We start from the raw sequence: 11,773 nt of genomic DNA on the forward strand, positions 1-11,773 counted from the left end.
AGGTTGTATGAAGGTGTTGTGGTACCGACTGCGTTATATGGGGCTGAAACATGGAATATGTGTGTAGCAGAGAGGAAAAGTTTGAGTGTAATGGAGATGAGGCGTCTGAGGAGTATGTGTGGAGTGATGCATATGGATTGAGTGAGAAATGATGAAGTGTGAAGGAGAACTGGAGTTGTTCGGGAGATGGTTGATCGAGTTGAGCAGAGAGTGTTGCGATGGTTTGGGCATGTGGAGAGAATGGATAATGATCGATTGGTGAAAAAGATAACTAGATCTGATGTGAGAGGTGTAAGGCTGAGTAGAAGACCATGAATAGGATGGATGGACAGTGTGAAGACAGCGTTGGATGCAAGAGGGATGTCTGTTGGGCAAAGAAGAGTGGCTGTGCATGATAGAAATGAATGGAGAGAAATTGTGAATGAATAAATGCTGATGCAGCCCTGAGGGGATATTCTCCCACATTTGTCTGATCAGCTGATCAGGTCAGGTGCAGGTAAGGGGATGGGTCTATTATTATGTGGCAGGGGTAAACCTGCTCTGCTGTTGGGCCCTGCTGCGGATGTCACTGATTACACTGCGCAGTTGACCCTCATACGGTGTGGTGTGGTGAGGATCTGTCCCTTCTCCCATTTGGGACTAAGATGCGAATGAATGTGTTTGAGTGAATGAGAAAATTGGGAGTGTCGTCCTGTCTCGGCTACCCCCCTTTCCTTGCAGGAAGCAGCCCAGGTATATAGATAGGTAGATTAAAGGTAGACAAATTCTTGGTTGGACTAAACACATAAACATTTCTACCATATAAGACACCAACTAATTCATCCACAGTTCTCATTTTTTTTTTCTTTAGAGGGGGGAGTATGGGGGATCTGGAACCTGGAATGGAGGTCAGTGATTACTCCTGAAGATCCCCATGACTTATTTCAGTCTGTATAAATGCATGCAAGAGATTTCATTCCATCCAGTCAACCAATCCTTTATTGTTCATTATCACTGCACAAGCCTGGGATTGGGCTACTCAGTCCCTACATTTAAGGTGAGATTTCAATCCTGTACCTTGAAAACTATTAGTCTCATTTTTGGGATCAAGGATGAATTTTGTGCTTCCTACCCAAGTCTTTTTATTGTGCTTCATACCTGATTGGGCCTGTAAGTAGATCCATTGAAAATTCTATTCCTTTATCTTAAGAACTGTGGATATTTCTAACAGGGCAAGTAGTGTCAGAGGCCATGCCTCTTCGATTGAAAGCCCAAGTTTAGTTCCAGTGGTTCAAATTAAATACTCTTGCATTGCTTTGTGGGTATAGAACGTTTCACTTTATATTTAAAACAGTCAGTAAATTTTTAGTGGGCAATTGAAACTGAGCGAGTGCTCCCTTTATGAAATCTGGAGCGATGTCAGTATAGTGCAAGTTATCTTTTTCAGGGTCTTCTCTGTAGCCAAACAAATATGCAGCACTGAATCTTGTAAATTTTGGCTTGCGTTGCGGACGCATATACATACAAAATACCAAGACGGAGACTCAGAATAATTACATATAATAATGAGAAATGCATTTTGATACAGATGGATGCCATCACTGTGACACAGATAGAACCAGACGGCTCCACTGCCTGGTTATGTAAACATCCCTCAACTACTTCCCTATGTTCACATTTATTGAACGTTTATAACGTCAAGTTTGCCTGTTATCAGTCTAATGTGTAAGAAATCATTAGAACATTTGAAACAATTTTCCCCAGCTAATTAAAAGTGTCTCCTGACAGTTGGGAAATACAGAGATAAGAAGTCTGGTTACATCAAGGATGAAGAAAGAACCGAGTAAAGGAATAAGGATGTGATAGGAAAAATGATGTAGCTAGGTTCCTGATCATAGGCAAGTGCAACAAGAGATATTACAGAATTAAAGATATAATGATGTATTACAAATAGCTGGTTCATATATGATGAGGTAACAATAATTACAATACAATTACATGGGCATTGTAAAAATTCAATAATATAGGGGTTAAATGTAACCCCTATATTATTGAATAATAATAATTACTATTTATAAAAGTCATAGGGAAATCAAGGAATATAAAGGGGAACATAATAATAGCATGAGTATATGTCTGATATATACATAGTGGTTGTAGCAGCTCTATGATCAAAATGAATTCAGAGTGATTGTATATCCAGTATCACTGGAATAACATCATCACATCCTAAGTGAAGTCCATCCTGTAGGAACATTATAAACCCGTCTCGTCGGGCACATCTTCCCTCGAACCCTTCCCACAGCCAGGCATTCCCGAGACAAATCGTGAATATCGTCTATTTTTAAACCTTCATATCTCAGTTAATGCTTAGCCAAATATAAAAATACAAGGTGTCATAATACTCACCAATCCTTCGACTTTAAGCTGATTGCAACAGATGGTCCGTGAAGTGCATGTAGGGAGAGTGAATGAGTGGGGAAAGGGGGCATTTTTTTTTTTTTTTTTTTTTTTTTTTTTTTGCTGGTGGTCGTATGCGTGGGAGAGGTTTGATGACACAAGTAAGGCTCAGACTAGCCCTGCACAATAATAATGCTTCGATAACACTTCCAGAAGACCAAAATCCACCACAAACACTATGTACGAGAAAAATTTTCCATAATCGGTCGTACCTGCTGCTGGGAGGCTGGTAACCATAGGAAGGACCTTGAGGCCGGCTGCCTGCTTGCCTCACCACTACCCTGCCTTACAGACAGAGTGACAGACACTTTTTTTTTTTCTCTCTCTCTCTCTCTCTCTCTCTCTCTCTCTTTCACACACACATACACACACACACACACACACACACACACACACACACACACACACACACACACACATGGAGATGTATGTTTGGCTTGCATTCATCAGGTGCTACTAGAAGTCTGGGTATTACAACTGCTACAAATAATACTATTATTATTACTGCTACTGCTATTACAACTACCATTACTACAACTACTACTAATACTACAACAACCACTACTACAACTACTAGTATTACTACAACTACCACTACTACAACTACTATTACTACAACTACCACTACTACAACTACTACTATTACAACCACACGTACTACACATACTACCACTGCTTCTACCACTACAACTACTACTACAAAAAAAAACAAAAAAAATATATTGGAAAAGTAGTTATTGACGTACTGTCCATAATTGGAAATACTTACCACTATGACTTTTTCTTTCCTGTGATTTGTACTTTTTCATCATAAAAATATGTATAAAAACAAACATTTTCAATATAAAATAAGGCAATGTCTTTATCATAAATCAAACTTTCTGCTTCCATTATTCACATAAATATACACAGAGCAGTAAAATCATTTTTTCTAATTACACAAAAAAACACATACCAGTATGTACTAAAGTAACTTATGCATAATACCCAGACTTCTACTGCTCGGATTTTGAGTGAAAATCGAAGAAACAGTCAGTGCACAGTGCCACCTCACATTCAGTACACCACCACCTCGTCATACGGCGTTGCTGTCCTCAGTGTGATGAATTAGTGCAAACATAGCAACACTGGAAGGTTTCTTTGCTTGCAAGAGTTGGAGGCAGCGCTTCCATGTAATGGCTGCTGAGGTAGTCCCTGCACTGCAGCCAGTCAGGCAGTTGCTGTACATTGTGGCTCCGTTTCACAGAAGGCATTACTTGGCCATATCTCTCCAGAAGACCGTAAATTACATCCTTCCCAAACTGTCTGAGGGATGTGCTGGTCTGTGTAACATCTTTGTACAGAATGAAGGCATTCAGTACAAAGATGTCCAGTACATGTAAGAATGCCTTCTTATACCACTTACAGCACCTTCTCAGACAGTTGATGGTGCCGATCTGCATATCTGATTTATCGAGGAGTCGCATGTTCATGTTATAGTCAAAAACAGCATCAGGCTTGAAGACTGGCTGCCTCGTTCTCCTATCGACCATGCCTGTGTCAATCAACTTACCTTCATGGACCGTGGAGAGGACATTTACCTTTCTCTTATCATGCCATTGAATAGCAGGGAGTTTATCTGATTTCGAGATCCTGCACTCCCCTTTCACAGTGCCCATGGGAAAGGATGGCCAGTGCTTCCTCTTTGCATGGACAGTGCCTCATGATCCAATTTTGTGTTCTTGCAGGTACTTTGCAAGACTTGGTGCTGTGTAATAATTATCAGTGAACAGGATATGGTTGCCACTGAAGTACCTGTCCATCAGCTTGTTCAGCCAGAGAAACCATTGGGATCGTCCTTTGATAACACCGCATCACTCGCTGAATACATAGTAAAATCTAACATGTGCCCAGTCTTGCAATCACACAAAACAAAAAAACTTTATTCCAAAACGATGTCTCTTTGAGGGTATGTACTGAATGAAAGCATAACGTCCCCTGAACAGAACAAGCGACTTGTCAGTAACAACCTTCTGGAATGGCCTGAAATCTATCTATCAATATACCTACGCTGCTTCCCCCAAGGAAAGGGAGGTAGCTGAGACAGGACGACATTTACTCATCCATTCAAACACATTCATTCGCATCTTAGCCCCAAAGGGGAGAACGGACAGATCCTCACCGCACCACACCGCACAAGGGTCAACTGTGCAATGCAATCAGTGACATCCGCAGCAAGGCCCGACAGCAGAGCTTGTTTACCCCTGCCACATCATAACAGACCCATCCCCTTACCCACACCTGACCTGAAAGCTGATCAGACCAAATGCGGAAGAATATCCCTTCAGGGCTGCGTCATCACTTATTCATTCACAATTTCTCTCCATTTATTTCTGTCACGCACAGCCACTCTTCCTTGCTCAACAGACATCCCTCTTGCATCCAGCACTCTCTTCACACTGTCCATCCATCCTATTCGTGGTCTTCCTCTCAGCCTTACACCTCTCACATCAGATCTAGTTATCTTATTCACCAATCGCTCATTATCCATTCTCTCCATATGGCCAAACCATCGCAACACCCTCTGCTCAACTCTACCAGCCATCTCCCGAACAACTCCAGTTCTCCTTCGCACTTCATCATTTCGCACTTGATCCATACGCGTCACTCCACACATACTCCTCAGACACCTCATCTCCATTACATTCAAACTTTTCCTCTCTGCTACACCCATACTCCATGTTTCAGCCCCATATAACGCAATCGGTACCACAACACCCTCAAACAGTCTTCTCTTTACATCCATTCTAAGCGAACGACATTTAAACACTTTTTCATTCCTCCCAGCACCTTTCCTACTTCATTTATTCTAAACTTCAGTTCTGCATCTATTCTTCCATCCACAGCAACATGTGACCCTAGATATTTAAAACACTCTACCTCCTCAAGCAACTTGCCATTCAAAACTATATTCATCCCCCTACCATCTACCAACCTCGTACACTTCATCACTTTACTCTTGTTCTCATTTGTAATAAAGTCTGGGCCCAGGCAAGGGAAGGAGGAAGACAACCTCTTCGACTGCTGGTTATATTCTCACTCACTCGTCAATAAACAGCCAACCCTTTCATCAGGTCGGTTTGATAATTGACAGATTCGAACACAAAGTTCGACACAGGATGAATTCTTTTCTTAAATATACATAAAATGGGAAAAAGGGCAAATGGCATTATTACCACCTCTAAAATCAGCACCAACTTAACAGACATAGCATGACATAGACATAGCATGACATAGACATAGGATGACATAGACATAGGATGACATAGACATAGCATGACATAGACATAGCATGACAGACATAGCATGACAGACATAGCATGACAGACATAGCATGACAGACATAGCATGACAGACATAGCATGACAGACATAGCATGACAGACATAGCATGACAGACATAGCATGACAAGACATAACACTCCCCCCTGATCTTCTAAAGATCACTATATTGGAACGGCCGTACTGGACGGCGCTCCCTAGAACCTCGACAGGGCAGTGGTCTCCCTGGACTATCTACTTCGTCTTCACTTGACGTATCACTTGACGTAGACTCATTCGAAGGACCTCTCACATCGATTAGCAAATCATCTTCTGTTTCTGATTCAGGGCTTTCTTCAGCTAGTGAATCCTCTGGGGCAGTAGACAGCGATGTTGCCAGCCTTAGGTCACGCACATGACGAGGCATACCATCCACCTCGACGTTCTGGGCAGATACAACTCGCGTTACTGTGCCCTCTGTGCTTCGAGAATCGCAGCGTCTGCTGGGATGCCGGATCCATACACGATCACCGACGCTGAAGCGATGTTGTTCTTCCACCGGCTGATCTTGCAGAGTTACTCCGTCGATACCCAGCAGTCTGACCTCGTATCTAAATATCTGGTTGGCAGGGGCAGATGAGGCATCATCACCTCGTGGCATAACGTTGTAGCGGTACACTGCTTCAGCTACGGAACAGCCTTTCCATGCCAGTATAGTTTTCACGGTTCGATGATTTCTCTCCGATATTCCATTACCAGATGGAGAGTTGGCACACTGATACCTGATGACCATACCCCAACGCCTGGCGAACTCTTTGATCGTTGAGCTACGGAAGCTGGCAGCATTGTCAGTTAATAGCTCCTTAGGTGCTCCACGTTCATAAAACACAGACTCTAGCTGTTCAACAACACTGATGACATCTTGCCGCCTGAGTCTTTTCCAGATGGCATAACGTGTTGGCCCGCAGTCGATGAGCGTCAGATAGTGCTGGTTTCTGACATGACAGACGTCCATGCTAACTCTGCTCCAGATCTCTGAAACCCCCAACTCCGCTTTCTTCCACTTCTCTGGTGCCGGATCAAAGGATTGACATTCTTGACAACTCTGAAGAACACTGAGAATCTACTGCCTCTGAACCGTAGGATAGAGCCTTCTGCAGAAGTACAGTGTACGCTTGATGCCGGGATGCCCGCTGGTTTCATGAATGTTAACGATGTCCCTGTCTGAAACACTGGCAACAGCTACACAGCTTGTCTGCCCGTTTGCTAGTGTCATCCACCTCTTCGGTACTCGTGTTAGCGCATCTGCTTTGTTTTCAGTAGAAGACACAAACTTTACTTCCAGACACAGATTATACTCGACGATGATAGATTTAAAAGTCTCTAGGCGCCTACGGATCAACATTTCACTGGAAGCTCTAGTCTTCAAACGAGATTTTCCTGAGAGAGCATCCGTGATCCAGTGGAACACAGTTCTTGAGTCAGTCATAAGAGTCAGCTGTTTCATCTTCCAGGAGATTGCAAGATTTATCCCCTTAATAACAGCGTCCAGCTCCGCAAGATTAATGTGACAGCACTCATCCTGTCGTAACCAACACGAGTCTTCAATAACTTCACCTTTCACCTCCAACACAGCTCCCAATGCGAGTGAACTTGCTTCTGCCCATAGTATAGCTTCGTCTCCCGCCACATCCCATCGTCCTTGGGCCGGGTCCGAGTTCTTCACCCGCTCCAACGTGCCCGCAAGCATCGAGTGCAAACTGAGGTCATTAATCTCGTCGTCCCACGTAGTCGTGACCTCATTGGCCCGTCTTTTAATGTATGACGCTGCCACTCGCAACCAGCCACAAACAGGAAGGTGACTCGTTAGCTGCCTGCAGAGTGAAAACACTGTCCGCCTAGTCAGCTCTTCAGGTAGCTTGCCAACGCCGTTATCACGCTTCCAGACGAGACGATCGTGCTCCCCCCAGACTCTAATGCCCAGCACACGAGCTCCTTCAGACACAATCTCGGGAGGTTTGCAGAGCAGGCCGTGACGACTAAGGTGACATTCCACTTCTGCTGCACTCGCCACACTTTCGTCCACCAGAATATCGTCCAGGTATGGTGAAGTGGCGCGGTTTATCTTCTCGTCCATGCTCAACACACGACTCAGGACCTCCTTCAATACTAGTGGTGCGATGTTCAATCCAAAGCCCAGTCTAGTCAAACAGTAACGTCTCCCACGGAACACCACTGTCTGGGACGACCATAGCGATCTGTGAACGTGTATCTGTAGGTAAGCCTTGCGCAAGTCAATGAGAGCGACCCTCTGTCCACGCCTGTGCCACTCCCGTATCTTCTCAGTGCAGACGTCCGCTTCAGCTGTGTGCAAATTAAGATGGGCATTCAACTCACGAAAATCAAGGACAGGGCGTACTTTTTTCTTGTTTTGCTGCACGAAAGCCATCAGAGGGATAGTTCCTTTCACAGGGCCATGTATACTCTCGTTGTATGGAACCAGCCATCCGTCCTTAATCCATTCACACAGTTCATTTTCATATTCTTTTCGAGCTTCATTCGGCACCCTGTATTCAGAGACAGTATTCAGTAGTCGTGGAGGCTCTGAGTTATCACGCCAGTTCCACAACACTGTCCATTTTTTAGCTGCACTGTCATATGTTACTTCAAAATCCCTCTCGACAATATTTCGTTGTATGGTAGGTACTGTCACGGCTGAAGCCCACACTTCCTCAATACCAAATCGCACTTTGTCCGGTGAATGCACTATCACTCCCTGCAGGGCTTCAACACCGTTCATGCCCAGAATAAAGTCAAAATTAAGCGGCTTGGAAGGCACTACAATCACATTCACAGACACGGACACTCCTGACAGTAGCTGGACTGTTACCACACATGTTCCCATACACATATAAAGCTCACCGCTTACTGTCCTCACATTGATATTTCCTTTGGTCCAGCGAGAGCACATGGAAACGTGTGCAATACTCTGAGTACAGCCGGTGTTTACCAGGGCATCACAGTTCTTTCCATCAACAACCAAGCGAGTCACTGGTAAAGCGCCTCTCACTGACGGTCTGGAGAGGAGGCTGGCGCTGGTCCCACCTCTCCTGATCCATTTCCCGAAGGGCATGAGGTAGCGATGTGGCCTCGTCCCCCGCATCTGAAGCAGCGCACATTACCTCACCCACCTCTACCTCTGCGCACACTGCGTCCAGCCTGGCAGTCACGAGCGTAGTGGTTCGGCTGGTTACAGGAATGGCAGTGCACACCACCAACACCAACTAATGCAGGAGCCACTGTGTGCTGTCTGGAGCCGGCTGGTTGTGCTGATGCCCCATCATTGAGGTAATTATCCACTAAAACAGCTCGAGCACGGTTCAGAAGTTGGTTAATATCCATAGTTTCCATGTGTGAACCAGCTCTCAGAATGTGGCGAACAGCTTCTGGAAGACCAGCTAAAAAAGCACAACATAGACCGGCGTCGGTCATTCCTCCAAATCGTGTAGCCAGGTGGCGCAGGTCAGCCAAGTACACGTCAACAGACTCGCCATCACGCAGCCTACGGTCCACAAACTGCTCATAGGCAACAAACTTGTCTGCAGCAAATGCCGAGGTGAGTGCATCCTTTATGGTGTCGAAGTTCCCCTTGTCTACGCTGCTGAGCTGCTGATAAACAGAGAAAGCCCCGCCTGTGAGTCGCAGTGGCACAATGGTGTGTAGATCAGAGATCCCTCGTAGCCGACAAACCAGCTCCAGCTTTTCGATCCACTCTACCACCGAGTGCGAAGTACCGTCAAATTCCGGGATCAGACGAAGTTCCGTCGTAAGGCTGTCTCCTCGGGCTGAGGTTGACGATGCCGGTTTGCCACTATCACTTCCGTCCATCATAAGTTGCGAGAGAATGCCTAGATAGCTTGTAATAAAGTCTGGGCCCAGGCAAGGGAAGAAGGAAGACAACCTCTTCGACTGCTGGTTTTATTCTCACTCACTCGTCAATAAACAGCCAACCCTTTCATCAGGTCGGTTTGATAACTGACAGATTCGAACACAAAGTTCGACACAGGATGAATTCTTTTCTTAAATATACATAAAATGGGAAAAAGGGCAAATGGCATTATTACCACCTCTAAAATCAGCACCAACTTAACAGACATAGCATGACAGACATAGCATGACATAGACATAGCATGACATAGACATAGCATGACATAGACATAGCATGACATAGACATAGCATGACATAGACATAGCATGACATAGACATAGCATGACAGACATAGCATGACAGACATAGCATGACAGACATAACATCATTTACTTTCAATTTCCTCCTTTCTTTTTTTTTTCTTTTTTTTTTTTTCGTAATAATCATGGCGGCGCAACTGCCAGGGTCATATGCCGCCGTATAACAAAGAAGTAAAAAGCAAAAAACAAAAAATAGAGGATAAGCCAATAAAAAAGGAGAAATTCTAAATATCTTTAAGAAGTCCTGCCTCCTTGACAAAGGAGAGGGTTGCCCCTCCCAAGGCACAGGCATCCTCCCCAAGCACAGAGGAAAGATGATACACACCTCAATCCGTTTGGTGGTCAGAGAGGAACCGACGCCGTAAATCCTCAAGACTAGGACACTCCACCAACAGGTGCCGAACAGTCAAGGGAACCAGACAGTCATCACAGAATGGAGGAGGAGCCCTCTCCATTAAAAAACCGTGAGAGAAACGGGTGTGGCCAATGCAGAGGCGGCACAAAGCAGTCTCCCATTGACGAGGGAAGCCCTGGTAACTGAATGAGAGCCCACCTTCTGGCAAATCGAGCGCAACTTATTGGCACCCACAGCATCCCAATGCTCCTGCCAACAGCACCAAACTCTGAAGGCAATAAAGGAGCGCATATCTGCAGCAGGCAGACGATACAGAGGGGACTGTGCAAGAGGGGGACGAGCCGCTGCCGCCTTGGCCAGCTGATCAGCTCGTTCATTCCCTGCCACTCCTACATGAGCTGGAACCCAACAGAAATCTACACGACGTCCACAACGCCCTAAAAAGAAAAGCCACTCTAAAATGGATGAGAGGGATTAAAAGACTCCATTGCAGAAAGAGCACTTCGTGAGTCACTAAAAACAGTAAAAGCAGTGTGGGGGAGAGTGAACAGAATCTGAAGGGCAAATAAAATAGCAGTCAGCTCAGCCGTAAAAACAGAAGCAGTCACAGGGAGGCTCCCACCTCAACAGAAGGTGGGAAATACCACACCAAAGCCCACACCCGCATCAGACTTATATCCATCAGTATAAACTGGTATGGAGTCCCCATGAGAAGAGGCATGCTCTAAAAACAGAGAAAATAAAACCTGAGAAGGAAGGGAGGCCTTACTGGATGAGAAGAAACGACAAAATGTCACCCTGGGGAGAAGCCAGTAGCCCACCCTCGGGACACGGTGGGGAGTGATCGGCACAGAAGGAACAGAGAAGCTAGACATTATCGACTGCACCCTGAAACCAAAGGGCTTTGGAAAGGATGGCCGAGTGGCAAAAATAGGTGACCGAGAATCTTGAGACACCTTGAGAAAGGGCACGGAGTCTGGGAGACGAGATAAGCAATACCAACATCTCATCAAAAGGGAAGAGCGGAGCAAGTCTAGAGGAAGGACACCAGCATCAGCCAACAAACTCGAAATCGGGGAAGATCGGAATGCCCCAGTGGCGAGACGAACACCAGCATGATGTATGGAATCTAAAATACGAAGCCGGGCTTCTGAGGCAGAGGAATAAACTTCACATCCATAATGAAGTTTGGATAAAATCAGAGACTGATGCAAGAGGAGGAGGGTCTTGCGATCAGCTCCCCAGTATGTGTGCGCTAAAACTTTCAAGAGACCCAATGCTCTGAGACACTCAGCTTTTACGTACCTCAAGTGAGGGACCCAAGTCAACCGGCTGTCAAAAATCAGCCCTAAAAACCGGGTTTCCTTTAAACACGAAATACGACGCCCATCTAAAAAAAAGGTCTGGGTCAGGGTGGACTCCACGAACATGA

At 45.3% G+C, this 11,773-nt stretch overlaps 2 protein-coding genes across 2 annotated transcripts; both read right to left on the reverse strand.

The window, feature by feature from the left end:
• Window positions 1–5,913: 5,913 nt before the first annotated feature.
• LOC145397003 (uncharacterized) lies at window positions 5,914–6,753 on the reverse strand. Its single transcript, XM_080270226.1, has one exon. The coding sequence runs from the start codon at window positions 6,751–6,753 to the stop codon at window positions 5,914–5,916; it is 840 nt and encodes a 279-aa protein (XP_080126352.1).
• Window positions 6,754–6,861: 108 nt separating this feature from the next.
• LOC145397004 (uncharacterized) lies at window positions 6,862–8,901 on the reverse strand. The gene has a single exon (XM_080270227.1). It carries the CDS (start codon window positions 8,899–8,901, stop codon window positions 6,862–6,864), a length of 2,040 nt encoding a protein of 679 aa, XP_080126353.1.
• Between the last annotated feature and the right edge of the window lie 2,872 nt (window positions 8,902–11,773).

Source organism: Coenobita brevimanus, chromosome 40, assembly GCF_032717465.1.
Source record: "Coenobita brevimanus isolate Jiangsu-jjx chromosome 40, ASM3271746v2, whole genome shotgun sequence".
Classification (NCBI taxonomy): Eukaryota; Metazoa; Arthropoda; class Malacostraca; order Decapoda; family Coenobitidae; genus Coenobita; species Coenobita brevimanus.

Coding starts and splice junctions, on each gene's coding strand:
- LOC145397004 (XM_080270227.1), bottom strand. CDS start 8,901: ATGCGGGGGACGAGGCCACATCGCTACCTCATGCCCTTCGGGAAATGG.
- LOC145397003 (XM_080270226.1), bottom strand. CDS start 6,753: ATGGACGTCTGTCATGTCAGAAACCAGCACTATCTGACGCTCATCGAC.